The sequence below is a fragment of the Artemia franciscana genome, chromosome 18 (assembly GCF_032884065.1).
Source record: "Artemia franciscana chromosome 18, ASM3288406v1, whole genome shotgun sequence".
Lineage (NCBI taxonomy): Eukaryota > Metazoa > Arthropoda > Branchiopoda > Anostraca > Artemiidae > Artemia > Artemia franciscana.
In genome coordinates this window covers 17,652,810-17,666,757 of record NC_088880.1, presented here as the reverse complement: position 1 = coordinate 17,666,757, position 13,948 = coordinate 17,652,810, and the positions used below count along the sequence as shown (strand labels likewise).

At 34.5% G+C, this 13,948-nt stretch overlaps 1 protein-coding gene across 1 annotated transcript in view; it reads right to left on the bottom strand.

Moving 5' to 3' along the window:
- Positions 1-4,496: 4,496 nt before the first annotated feature.
- The window catches only part of LOC136038692 (coiled-coil domain-containing protein 6-like), a 33,323-nt gene continuing 23,871 nt past the window's right edge, over positions 4,497-13,948 (bottom strand). Inside the window, exons 7-8 of the mRNA XM_065721988.1 lie at positions 12,109-12,242; positions 4,497-9,173 (exon numbers count right to left, since the gene is read on the bottom strand). Of these exons, the coding sequence (XP_065578060.1) occupies positions 9,015-9,173; positions 12,109-12,242 (293 nt within the window). The 3' untranslated portion in view covers positions 4,497-9,014. The remainder of the gene's footprint in view (positions 9,174-12,108; positions 12,243-13,948) is intronic.

The window sequence follows — 13,948 nt, the reverse complement described above, 5'->3', positions numbered from 1 at the left end:
AGTGGGAGAGGGATCCACGAAGTGGTGGGACTATTTGAAATTTGCCACAAAATGTTTTACCACAAAGAGGCAAACTAATAGTTTTAGCACAAATTATCTATTAGGTTAAAGGAGCAAACTAACAGTATTAGCACAAATCATCTACTAGGTTTGACGATATTCTGTGGTTATAGATAGTTATGTCGCCCCAAGGAGTGTCAAAACTTTTTTCTTATTGGTAAGGAAAAACGTTCCCTTGAATTTTTCCTCTTTTTTGGAGGGCCATAAAAATGTCCTTCAAAATTTGCTACAGGATTTTCGTTTTTCTTCTAATAACTGATGGAATAGCCCTATCCAAGAAAATACCAACCGTCTTTTAAGAACTGTTTTTCGTGAAATTCTTAGTGAGTTTTTTCAGAAAATTGAAAGACATCGAAAGAATTGGATTTGTATTGTGAAAAGAGCATAAAGGAATGCTAGTTGTTATTATTGTTGTAAATTTTCTGCCTCGAACTTGCAAATTACGCAAAACTTATCTTCAAAAAACATTTTTTTTTTTTATGACTCATTAAGTTAACCCACACTATTCTCTGCTCAGTTGCTAATCTGCGGCATGTTTGGAGCCAAAGAGAGGGGGTATGGCCCCTCACTAGGTACGCCAATGGCCTTGTTCGCATAATTTGATGTAGCTTAATTAGTAAGCTTTAATATGACATAGCAGAAGACTTTTGCAGATGCCAAAACAAACGGTTGAGTTGAGCTGTTTTCTTTTTTATTTGATTCTTTACATTCAGTTCTTGTTTTAGCTGTCATGGCATAATTATCTTCACTCTCTAAGAAAATTATCCTCTCTATTGACAAAAGCAAAAACAGCATTTCTGTTTTGGAGAAAGGGACGGGTTGATTCGTTTCCTTTTTTATTTGATTCTTTACATTCAGTTCTCGTTTTAGCCGTCTTGGCATATTTAATTCCACTTTCTAAGAAAATTGTCCTCGCTAAGGCTTTGAGCGGTGGGTAACAGAATTTTATATAATTGTTCTTGTGAAACACCCGATACCCATGTAAGGAGAGCAAGAAAGTGGAAAGAACTGAACTCCCAAGCTAATCATGTTCCCATATTGGTTATATTTGCTTCGCTGTATAAGTATCTATTATGTGGTGTCTTATATCTGGATAAAAAGTAAGTTTTAAATTAAGTCAAAAACTATTTTTACTTATCTTTTCCATTGAAGTATCCTAAATTACATCAAAATCTATGGCAAATTGAAAACAAACTAAGGCAAAACTTGAGCAAATAGGGTGCATTTTATTTACCCTATGCATCCGATTTGTTTCGTTTCTCCAAATTCTTGGGAATTTTTGTCTGAAAAGGTAAATGAAGGTCAATTTTAATGTTTATTTTTATTGTACTTGCGTGTGCACAAACGGCTACAAAATTATTCGAGAAAAAAAATATGCCAAATTGCACCTGAATCAACTTGATTTTTTTTTTTTTATTGCATGGCTATTTATGCTACAAAAGTAAAAACGGTATTCCTAGGATTTTCGTTTTTGGAGAAAGGGACGGGGTTGAGTTGTTCATCGTTTTTTATTTGATTCTTTCATTCAGTTCACGTTTTAGCTGTCTTGGGGTAATTATATTCACTTTCTAAGGAAATTGTCATTGCTTAGGCTTTGAATGGTAGCTAACAGAATTTTATAATGCTTTAGTAGTTTATATATTTGACGGTCTCTTTTTTTGAACAAAGAGGCAAATTTTTTATAAAACTAATGTTTGATTATCTCCTTAATGAGCTCCTCAGTACTACGGACAAAAAAAATGAAACTAATATCAATAAACATGTGAAAAAAGGAAGTGAATACATTTGGTTTAGCTGGAAGTCTGCATTCATGCCCACCACGTGATTTCCCTTTGAGAAATAGTTGATAAAGCTTTATAATTATTTCTTTCCATTCCCAAATCAATGTTATCTTTACCTTTTGCATTATTACAGCCATACCAATTCTTCTCCTTTTCTTTTTTATATCTTAAGCGCATTGTGTATTCTTCCTTGTCCCCTAGACACCCGATTTATCTTATTCCTTTCCCTGGCTTCGAATACCAATGACACGCGTGTCTACTCATGAATCTAGGGTCGCTTATCTTTCTACTTTTTTATATGTTCTCCAGAGCAGTTGCATCTCTGTCCGGCTTTGGGTATCGGTTAAGATAGGGAATGAATATAATGTATAAATTCGTCTACAGGGGTTTTGAGTCAATTAGTATCAGACATTTCTTGATAAATGTGAATTTCTAAGAGGTTCGACATCTTTATTTTATATTTATGTTAAGACGAGTGAGCCGGATAGCAGCTTAGGTTTTTGTACTATATAAATTGCTGATCGTGGTATCACTCTATTTCCAACAAGATGCAACTTATCCGCCTTTTTATGAAAAAAAAAAACAAAAAAACAAATAAAAAAGGCCTTTTTATATGATCTTTAGACATTTCTGAGCAAAATGGCTATCTCGAAATTTCTATTGGATGCATTTGGAGAAAAAAAAAGATGTGGGTTGGGGCTAGTTGTCCTTCTATCACTTTTGACTCTTAGAAAGGACACTAAGACTTATGATTTCAAATTGAATGAGCTACATCCGAAGTTTATACGGCCACCCTATCCATAAAAACCTTAAATATTAACAATGGGCAACTAATATACCTTATACCCCTTGCCCTGAGGGCCATGCATGTGTGTGCCCGGGGGGGGGGGGGGGTCGTCACTCCCAAAGCAGAATTACTGGACTCTTCAAACATGCTTAACCAAATGGCTATCTAAAAATTTTGATTTGGTGCGCTTGGGAAAATGATTGGTAAAAGAAGGGGGGAAAGTGATTACCCTCCAATCGATTTCGACTATTAAAGAGGGCACTATAGCTTTCAATTTCCAATTCAATGAGCCCCCTCCGGAGTTTATACGACCACTCTTTCTACAAAATCTTATATGCCCCCAGGGTATAACTTACCACCATTGCCATGAGTGCTGAGGGGGGGGGGTGCCATTCGATCAAAATTTTATTGGATGTAATTGGGGAGGTAATATTCGCGGGAGGGGGAACTGGTTTCCCTCCAATTACTTACGGCTAATAAAAAAAGCACTCGCCCTTTCAATTTCCAATCGAATGAGCCCCTTTCGAAGTTTCTACGACAACTCCTTCTGTCATGGTCTTAGAAAAACAAAACAAAAAATGGCAATTCTTTTTTTGTCAACAAAGGTGGCAATTCTTATGCCAACATAGCTCTTTACTTAGGCAATGCTATTGAGCAGCCTACGAAAAAAAGAAAATAAAAGAGGACACCCTCAGTACTACCCATGCAAAAAAGTTATTGTCCTTGTTGTTCAAGCCAGGGAACTGTACAATATCCTGATAAGAATTTTCGGCCATGACGATTCCAATGGTATACTTTTTGTTTTGGCCTGATCCCATTTTTTAGGGTTTCAAGCGATTTTTCGAAATTCCCTTAAATTTATTTTCAAACTAACATTTTACAATTAATCCTAATTTAGATAACAGTTACCACTATTGAATCAGCTAGAAATGGCAATTGCCTCTTTTTTGCCCGTTTTTTTTTTGTTTTTTTTTAATGCGTTCTTCAATTTTGTGTTATTATGGGCAGTGGTTCGTTCCTTATCGGATTGCAGCTACCGTTGCATTCTAATATTTAGTCATAAGTGAGATAAACTCACTCAGGGTTTGTTCCCTCAATAGAGACAGGCTTAGTTTTCAGGATCTTCAGCTTAAACAAGTCATCAATTATTACTTATTATTTCAATGTGACGTAATGTCTATATTAGTTGGGGGTGATGTCTAGTAACATTTATACCTTACTAGTAAATGCATCCATGAAGCCTGGGCGTCAAAGGTTGTTATCGAAAATGGCTGACCTAAAAGGCATAACACGTGAGCACAAACGGTTGCAGTAACTCGGGGCCCAACAGCAGAGATGGGACCTTTAAACTATACAGATCCTAACATATTTCGATTTGAAAAAAAAACTATAATTTTACTATTTGTCTATTTAACGTTCATTTGAAGCCTCAATTTTAATTGAGATAATTAAGACAATGTCACGCTGTGATCTTGAGCCGGCAAGCAAAAAATCATATTAAGCGGTTTAATTTTAAACCTTCCAAACATTCTTATTAAAATGACTATCCTGATAATTTTATTCGATGCTATTCAAAGGGTGGTTAGGTGCGCATAGCCTGTATTGTCAGGTAAAGGACACTAGGCCTCCACTTTTTTTTTTACCAGATAAACCCGCACTCAACCTTATACGCTCATTAAATCTACAAGATGGCACAGAAAAAAAAGATACACACATATGCATAATCATAAGAAACAAGTCTTTTTTATACCTATTCTGTACTTAAAGTAGACTACTATAGGACTATAGATGATGATAAGACTACGACAACATTTTGAATGAAATACCCAGGTTAAATCCTAGAATGTAATGCTTAGCATGAACAAAACTTAACAAGAGAAACACCTTTATTGTTTTATTTAATTATAAGCAAGTGATTAGACAATGACTCAACGCAGCGACAAAAAATTCTATGAAAGCGAATACAGTTTATTCGCCATAGACAATAGAACGTACAAAAAGCAGTATGAATAGCAGTAACTTCATTTTGAGAGTACAAGAAACCCAGAAACCATGAGAAATAATCAAGCGTAGCAAAAGATTAAGCATGATAGCTTTCTGGTTAAAATAATAACAAATTAGATCTGGTAAAATTTTTCTACAAAAGAAAAATCCCATTTTCAAAGTATTGTGACAACTTTTGCAGCAACTCAGCTAATTCTTGTAATAAAATCTAGCTACTTGGTGTCTTAATTTCCTAAAAATAGTGACTAGCCGTTATATTGGGGCATCTGTACTCTGGAATTGACAAGCGAATTAGGTTGATTTTAACACTGAACTCTCCAAGTAAGACTCGACTTTCCAGAGAGCGCATAAACGAAGAGAAATTTAAAATACTTCTTAATTAAACTTCAGCTTACTCGACATAAGACATGCTAAACCTCTCGTGAAAATACACCTCTATCATTTTCTGATATCTTTCCAATCTGTTTTCAACAATCTAAAATGAACAAACATTAAGCAAATTAATAAAAAACAAAATGACCAAACGTGATCTTTTTTCCAAAGCAGAAATGAAGAACAAGGAATAGAGAAAAATCTACCTTCAGTTCTAAACTACTGTTTCAGAATACCCGGAGAGTTGATACATTCCGCTGTTATTTTTCTAAAACTAAAGGGTTTGCACACGACATTGCATTGATGTCTTTCAATTGAATCGGTCCGTTCCATCCGTTTAAGCATGAGAGGCAATTTAGAAAAAAAAAACAAAAAAAAAACGAATGTTGAAGAGAGCAAATAATAGGACATAATAGAATTCAAATACAACTTTTTAGCACTAGAAAAGAAGGATAGCTTTTCACAAAATAAACTGGTTTTACTGAATTTTTTTTTAACCAGCCAACATTAAGTTTTTTGCCTTTACTTCGAAACCGACGCATTATCAACGGCCGATTTATAGCACTTGTAGTCAGCTAGTACATCATCATGCACGGAATTCCGGTGAAACGGATGAAATAAGACTAATAAGAAAAAAATGACTCAGAAATTTCAAAAATGAATATACAAACCCCCAAAAATTTTGTATACCGAACAACTTTTTTTTCCTAACGAGAGAAGCACAAACAGTTACAATTGTAATCTAAATCAGCAATGAGAGTAACTAAAAATATGTTCTTAGACGATTCAAGTTTTGGTGTCTTTGGCAATTTGTTCTCTTTAGCCTGAAGCAAAGACATTGCACTGACTAGTTTCTAATTATTAGTGAAATTAAATTTGGAAAGCTGAGAAAATTAAGATTTGCCCCAAGAGGCTAGAACGAGCTTTGGGGGTTAGAAGACAGCGGAGGACAGATCAAAAGATGATCTGAAACATATCATTTTTAGGACCAAAAACACGTTTTCTTTTCATTTTTGCTTATATTTATAAAACACAGGGTTACATGCTCGCCATAAAGAAAACACGACTGCTGATGACTTAAAATGACATTAATTGGTGTCTTACAATGGAAGGTCTATAAAATCTGCATACATACAAGCTTATCACAAGCTACTGATCACTTGCTTGTTTTCTGTTTCAGATGTTGTTAAAACGATTGTTGATACTGTTTTAGTCAATGTGATTTTTACTCTGGCTTTTTCTGGGCTGTCCTTAGCTTTTTTTGACGGTTTTAAATAAAATGATGATTATGATTAAAACTCAGACTTTAGAAAGAAGTTAATAGGTTCAGGTTTATTTCAAGTTTATAATTCGCATCAAGCTGGATAAGAACAAATATATGGCAAGATAAGGCATAGCTATTGCCAAGACTTCAGTTTGACTTTTCTTATCATTTTTTCAATTACCAAGGCATAATTTTTTGTAACTGCATCTATTAGCTGTTCAAAAGCTAAACTGGTAAACTACTTAATTTCAGAGCTCAAGTACTTTATTTGCTCTCAAATTATTTCTAAACAATAAAGTTCTATATTAGTAAGAATTAATGGCTTCTCACCCACATCGGCAACTGGAAAATAAACTTTATATTTTAAAGCCAATTTGACTAAAGGCCGAACCACACAGCAGTTACATCTGTGGGTAATAACAAAATCACAATCGAATAAAGCGCTTATAATATTCGTCGTACAGAATTTGGTAATTTGGGTTATGTTCACCTTTAGACTTACGACTGACGACTCAGAGTGAAAATTAAGTTTTTTTTCCTTAATTGGAAAAGAAGAAATCTTTGACAAGCGGTTTTCCAATCTTTAAGGTGAATTGCAAAAAATATGTAGCAATAGATAAAAACTCAGAACACGTTGGTGTTGATAAAGGATTTTCAAACTAAGTTCTGAATACAAGTCTGACGTTAAAACCGGCAAAAACTCGGATCATTCATAAATCTTGACTCATGTGTTCTACGAATTCGAAGACAAAGAAATTCAAATTTTTTATTTATTGTTTTGTCCATTGAATATTAGCAACATAATGAAAAAATCAGTGAAATGAATTCTTTCCACGCCAGCCAGGCTGCCACCGCAATGTATTGAGCTTTAGCAATTTATTATTTTGATGTATATATAAGAAAAGAATAATTTCAGCAAAATAAACTTAATAGAAAACAGAAAAAGAAATGCGCATTCATTACGTTTTCCAGATTGCCATTGTCTGCTTTTTTTTTCAATTGAAGTGTTTAGTTGGTAATCCAACATAAATCAACTTATTGGGACATGAAAAATGGTACATACAGTTCAGATACATACTGATTACCTAAACCTTAAGAACATAAATACAGAAGTGTTGGCAATCAGCACAGACTATGTAAATTATGTGATAATAAGTTTTAGGATATGCTACAAAAAAGCCAATTCAGTAACTGAGTACAACTGGATAAAAGAAGCTAGACAGTATTTTAGGCTTACTTTAGGATTAAAACTAGTTTTCAAAAAACAAAACACTGTTCATGATGCATACAAATACAATTTCAAAAAAAAAAGAAATATTAGAAACAAATCAGTGGCTTCGATTGATGATTGAAAGAAAAGCACAAAATCCAACATTTGCAATTCTAGCTTTCCTTGTTTGTTTTTTATTGTAGAGTATAGTGCGAGATTTAGAATTACATTTAACGAGTGAGCCCCCCAGACTATCCCCCTATACAGCTGTCTATTTTTTTTTAAATGACCAACTATAGACTCGTTTTGTTCATTTCTGTTTTCTCATTGGGTATGGTCATACTAGAAAAGCCTTTCCTCTGTTAAAATACCTGACTCCTAATTTCTTTCCTACTTCTGCATAGACTTTAGTTATCAAGTATGAAAAGTTAGCTCTTGTAATAATAAAAATCTTACTATCATATCATATACACAGGAGATTAGATTAGTCAAAATTTTCAGCAAGAAGGAGAATAGCAAGAATTATGTATATGATTTCTTACTTTTGGGGTCTACAAAAAGAGGAGCTAGATAGAGCCCAAATAAAAAACAGAAATTCCCATGTAATTCTAAGTCTTTATTTGTCATTGGAAAAGTGACCCATTGTTAGTTGGCTCACTTAATTAGCGGATCAAAATGGCTTTTATGCATCTGTATGCTTCAAGAAAAATAAAAGGCATAACAGAGGAGTCTGGTTATACCATGCACATAAAGTAAAGACCTTATACTAATTTTATGCTACACAAGACCTTTATTATAAAGACAGCATGAATCCTATACTTCGCGTGACTGCCTTGTGCCTTTTTTTTTTTTTACCTTAGATCACCTTCTAATGGATTGAAACCACAAAACCTACTATTTGATTTTAAATAAAAAAAAAAAAATTAAAACGCATGTCAATGGATTTTACTAGCTAAATATATGATAGAAAAATTATTACGACATTCTTATTCTTTGTTGATTTAATTATTTGGAATCGGGTCTGCCTTTCTCTGTGTACAATTGTATTCAGATCCATACACTCCGAAGAACGAAGCAAAGTGACGATAATATAAAATTACTATTCTGTTTTCTCATTGGTTATGGTCAAAGCCAATCATATGCTTCCAAAAAAATTAATTAATTGTCGGTATCGTGTTTTCAGCTATATTTGGAGTATGGTCAAACCAGAACACAGGAGTAACACTATTCATCCAAGGCGTACCTATGGACCCCTTGTAATAATGAAAGCTAACCCTAATGATAAAAAAAAATAAAAGCCTCTGACGCCTCTTCCCTAAAGTTTAGGTCGGGGTTCAACTAGGTTGTTGTAGTATAAGGTCCTTGATATAAACCACCAAAACAAATTACGATAAATCAACAATAGACAAACACTGATCTTCTGTAAAGTTTTATCAGCACGAACATATATGTCAGTATATCTTTTTCTTTGCTTTATAGCGAATTGATCACATTTAGGATGAGAAACTTAATAGCTTAAGATAGATGCTACCATCTTCATAACCGATTAGTAGACGTATCCATTGGCGATGCAGCGCCGGATTGATTTCGAGAATTGCCAACAGCTTGACCAGGGCTAGGTGGTCCTCCGGGTGGGGCAGGGCGTACAAAGCGCTCTTGATTTCCACGCTGCAGACCACGGGACTGAACTCCAGTCTGGAATATAAATATTAAACACAAATTACTTAGCAATATAAGCAAAAAATAAAACAAGGATAACAGAGAGTGAGAGACAAAGAGAGGGAGGGGGAAAGACGGAGAAAGAAGAGAAGAAAGAGAGAAAGAGAGAGAGAGAGAGAGAGAGAGAGAGAGAGAGAGAGAGAGAGAGAGAGAGAGAGAGAGAGAGAGAGAGAGAGAGAGAGAGAGAGAGAGAGAGAGAGAGAGAGAGAGAGAGAGAGAGAGAGAGAGAGAGAGAGAGAGAGAGAGAGAGCGGCAGCATGCAATTAGAGAAAAACAGTGTTATGAAACTGTTTTTTTCGTTTCATAATTCCCATTAGTTTTATAACGCTTGATACAATTGTTCAAAACCATTTTATTTAAACAATTCTGGAAATATGCACATTAATATTGAAACTATCTTCCAGATAAATTCAACAGTAAAAACATAAGATTCCTTTGATTACTTGTTACAGAAACCACAAAAATGGGATTTGCTCTTTTTAGAAAGTCATGCAAACTGTGTTATGAGAACTACCGGTAATGGTAATTCCATTACCGGCAATCATTTGTCTCTTGGGAGGAAAAAAAAAGGTACCCAACTGACCTGATTTTTTTTTTTTTTTTACTGAATCGTCTACCAGCCATAGTTTAAATTTGGTTTAAGATAGGATGACAGTCATTCTTCACTAAATAGTCACAACAAATGGTTTAAAACAAAACTAAAAGACCTTGTATTTCAGTAAAGGACAGACTTACAGCTTAGAGTAGGAGAGTAGCATCCATTTTTATAGGAATTCATTATACGCAATATACGAAGATAGTTTATTCGATTAAAATGAATACGTGTTAGCATAAATGAATTACGCAGAGCTGTCACTCATGGAATTGATGTTTTCTGATTTTAAGGATAGGGAACCTGACTAGGCGAAAAAAAGAAGGAAAAGCAAAAGCACATAAGCCACTGTGTGCTTTTGTCAATGACAAAAAATGTCATTGAATGGGATATTTTCTACCTCAAACTCACCACTTTCAACTTGCATAATTGGTAAGTGTTCGCAGCACCCAGCCATAGAGTAATATGAAAACAATCACTTTAGGCTATCCGCCATACAGCGGATAGCCTGTCACATTTCTAGCCAAATTCCCGTCATTTGACGCACTGGCCTGCCATTCTGTGCCTGGACTATCTAACGTCGGTAACAGTGGTGAAGCTACAATTGACTCCACATGCTTTACAGTCCCCTACCAATAGCAAGACTCACCTACTCTGAGCACTCGCCTTGGAGCTCTGGCACTACTCTAGTGTACTTTTTGCAATTCCTGTAGTACCGTAGATTAATCTCATAATCACGTCTGACCGACGTTGGAAACTTCTGTGCAGGTTGGTTGATGTTCATCATTATACCTCAGGATTCTAACGCACTCATTACAACTTCTCCTGTTGTCAGCTACTTCCATACTCCACGGGAAGGGAAATCACTGTAAGCCCTGACTTCGGATTCCATACAATTCCGAAGCAAATTTAAGGAAAGCCGCCTAATTTATTGCTTCTCTCTTGTTGTGAGGCGCAAAAGCAGCAGTTTATAATTTCAATGAATGCCACGGTGAACTTAAAACCTTTTTTTTTCAAATACAAACAGAAGACCGAATATAACGCTTCACATTCAGAAGTCTTTATTAACACACAAAAATTAGCTCAAACAAATGAAAACATAATGTAAAATAACATAAAAAGATGAGAAAACACAGATAAGCTATATAAAAAAAACGAAAGGAACTCGCAAAAATGTGCTTGAGCGTCATATCGGATGTAAAAGAAAATTATAGTTTATTATATACAAAGTTCTATTCGTTTTTTCTTCTTTTTTTTATGTTTAAAGTTTTTGCGTTTTTCTCATTCTTTTACTTTATTTTCTAGTATATATTAACCTGTTGAATCTTTTTTCCCTCTCTTTCTTTTCCCCTGTTTATAAAGGCTTTCGGAAACGATTCTGAAATATTCAGGCTTTTATTAGAATTTCCATTGAAGTATTTTTTTTTTCGAACTTCACTATTAGTATGCTAGAATTTTTAGCCGTTATTGTGTTTTCTTTTCAATTTAATTATGACTAAAAAGGCAGTGTGGTCTAACAATAGACTAATAGGGTATCCAATTCTAGTTGTTTGACCATCTAAAAAGTGGTTTCGCCAAAAAATAAGAGATAAATACAGATTTCACCATTGTCGATATAAAACATTTTTGTGCCGAAGCCCCTCTGTTCACCTAAAATATTTGCTCCATTTAAGACACTGCTTGAGCTCAGACCTTGTGATTTTAGGGCGGCCATGTTTGATTTGATTAAGTGAACCTGATTAAAAAAGAGCACTTGCCAATTTTCATGGTTAATTTTCTTTTTCCTAAAGCTTAAATACTAAAACCATCGTAGTTTAAACTAGTCCAAAGATTCCAAAGCATGAAAACTACTCAGGCTAAAGAGAAGAGATGTCTAGAAAACATGTAAATTTAGACATGGGATAGGTGAATTAGGTGGGAAATATTTTTGTTTTCTTTCTTCGTGGTTTGTTTTCTAACAGGTCATTAAAAGAGACTGGAAATAGCTAACCGTGTAACCAGCTCCTTTATTGCTTAAGTTCAGTAAGGGAAAATCCCAGTGAATCATTTATATTCCCTTGAAGATTACTAGCAATAATTGATAATTAGGAATTATTTTTAATAGACCTAGTTTCTTTCTATAATAGCGTATTACAGCATATTCACCCATTTGTACGCTAATAAATTGTAAAATTGGCTTACTCTATAGTCATTTTTGCACTTACTATAATGGGAATGAATCCGTTTTTGGGGCTATTTTATGCCTTTCGATTAGCCACAATCTTTGGTTAAACAGCACAAGAGCTTACCATAGGGTACCTAAGAAACACCGCAACTTACCGATTGTGGTGGCGATGATGACACCAGAGAAGGGGTCACTTGCCCACAAGTAGAACATCGACTAATAGGTGAAGACGGGTTCATATTATCATAGGTAATAGGCATTCCACCAGCTCCATCTCTGCCATACAGAGCTAAAATAGAGTACAATAAGAAATTGCCTTGGTAGTTTTAAGAAGAGCCACGGGTAGCATTTTGTATGTGATTATGAATTTAGTTTTTGAGGTTAATTCTTTGAACGATTGAAAATCTTCTTAAGTAGCATTTTTAAACCAAATAAAAACAGCCTAACAAGGCTATCTTTATAGCAGTTACAACGTAATTAGGCCATGTAAGAGTAATGGTCTAAAAAAATATCTGAATTTTTGGGGCTAGAGATGAAAACACTTAGTTCTGACGAAACGCGTTTTTACATACTTCCCAGCAGAGGCATATTCAAGTACCTGATATACCGATCAGGGGTGTCAATTGAAGAAAGAGTTGTCCCCTAGATTCACCTCCAATCCCACAGCTTAAAAAAAAATATTTTGCTCCCTCTACATTTTCACAGATTGACGCCACTGATGTCAATAGTTTTTCATTTAGTATAATCATTAGAGTATTAGACTATATGAATTTGGAGAGCCATCGCTTGAACGAACCAGCACAGGGATTGAAGTTCTCGCTCCCCGGTAAAGCTAACTAAGACCCACTTTAAGTTTGTTTGACGGGCGAAGGAGAAAGAGAGAGTCAATAAAATCTTGTCCAAAGTTTTCCGGTATTTAAAAATCAATTAGACCTATTTCTTGAAATATAAAATAAGCTTATTAGATAAATAACATCTTGATCTATAATCAATGTTGGCATTATTTGTAACTAAATATTATTAAGAACAAGAATGCAAGCAATGGTCTAGAAAATTCGTTTTTTTTTACTTGCTTGAAATTTTGAATTTTGAAAGAATTTAACCTTTAATGGTACGAAACGTATGCTTAAGCTTAAACTACCTTAGTAAGGCTAATTTATTCATTCAGCACTTAGCCGAATAAGGTAAGCCAACATAAATCTTCAGGGGGCCAGGGTACAAAACCCTAGTATTTTGAGCAGATTCATGAATGGAGATTCGTATTCTTTCTTGAATATGAATGGAAGCTACCAATATACTCACTCAGGTTCATGTAAAAGCGGATCTTCTTTAGACTAAATACAGCAGACCGCGCAACCTAAACTACAAAAATAAAAATAAATGAATAAAACTGGATTGTACGGCGACAAATAGGCAAAATTATAGAGAAGAATATGGACGGATCTCTCCTCAGAGGACCCAATCTATGGACACAACGTGAATTTAGTCGATTTACCATCTCATTAGGCATTTCATCAAAACTTTTATTCAGTCATTTTTATTAAAACTACATTTTTATTAAGTTTTATTATTTCATTAGCATACATTTTTGTCAAGAAATACTAATAAATTCCATATTTAGCCTTGTCATCGAGTTCAATACTTTCACAATGATTATTTGTGCAATTGAAAGAAGGTGAATCAAGCAAAAAAAAAAAAACAAAGAATAGTATAAACTGAAACCACGAAAGTTTCTCAAAAGTAACAAACTAAAAATGGTAATTCTTTAAGCTCTTTTCTTGTACATAAAGTTTTTCACATATAGCTTGACTACCAGTGACTTTCGACACGTTAAAGCTTCACAAATCGCAAGAGTTAGAATTGAGACGAATGTAAGGGGGTTTCTGGATGAAAAAGAGAATTAAACATCTGGCCAGGCAAGGCCGTATCAAGAGGAGCAGGTTATAGAGTTGATTCCCCCCCCCAAAAAAAAGTTTGCCCGACACGTAAAAAGTA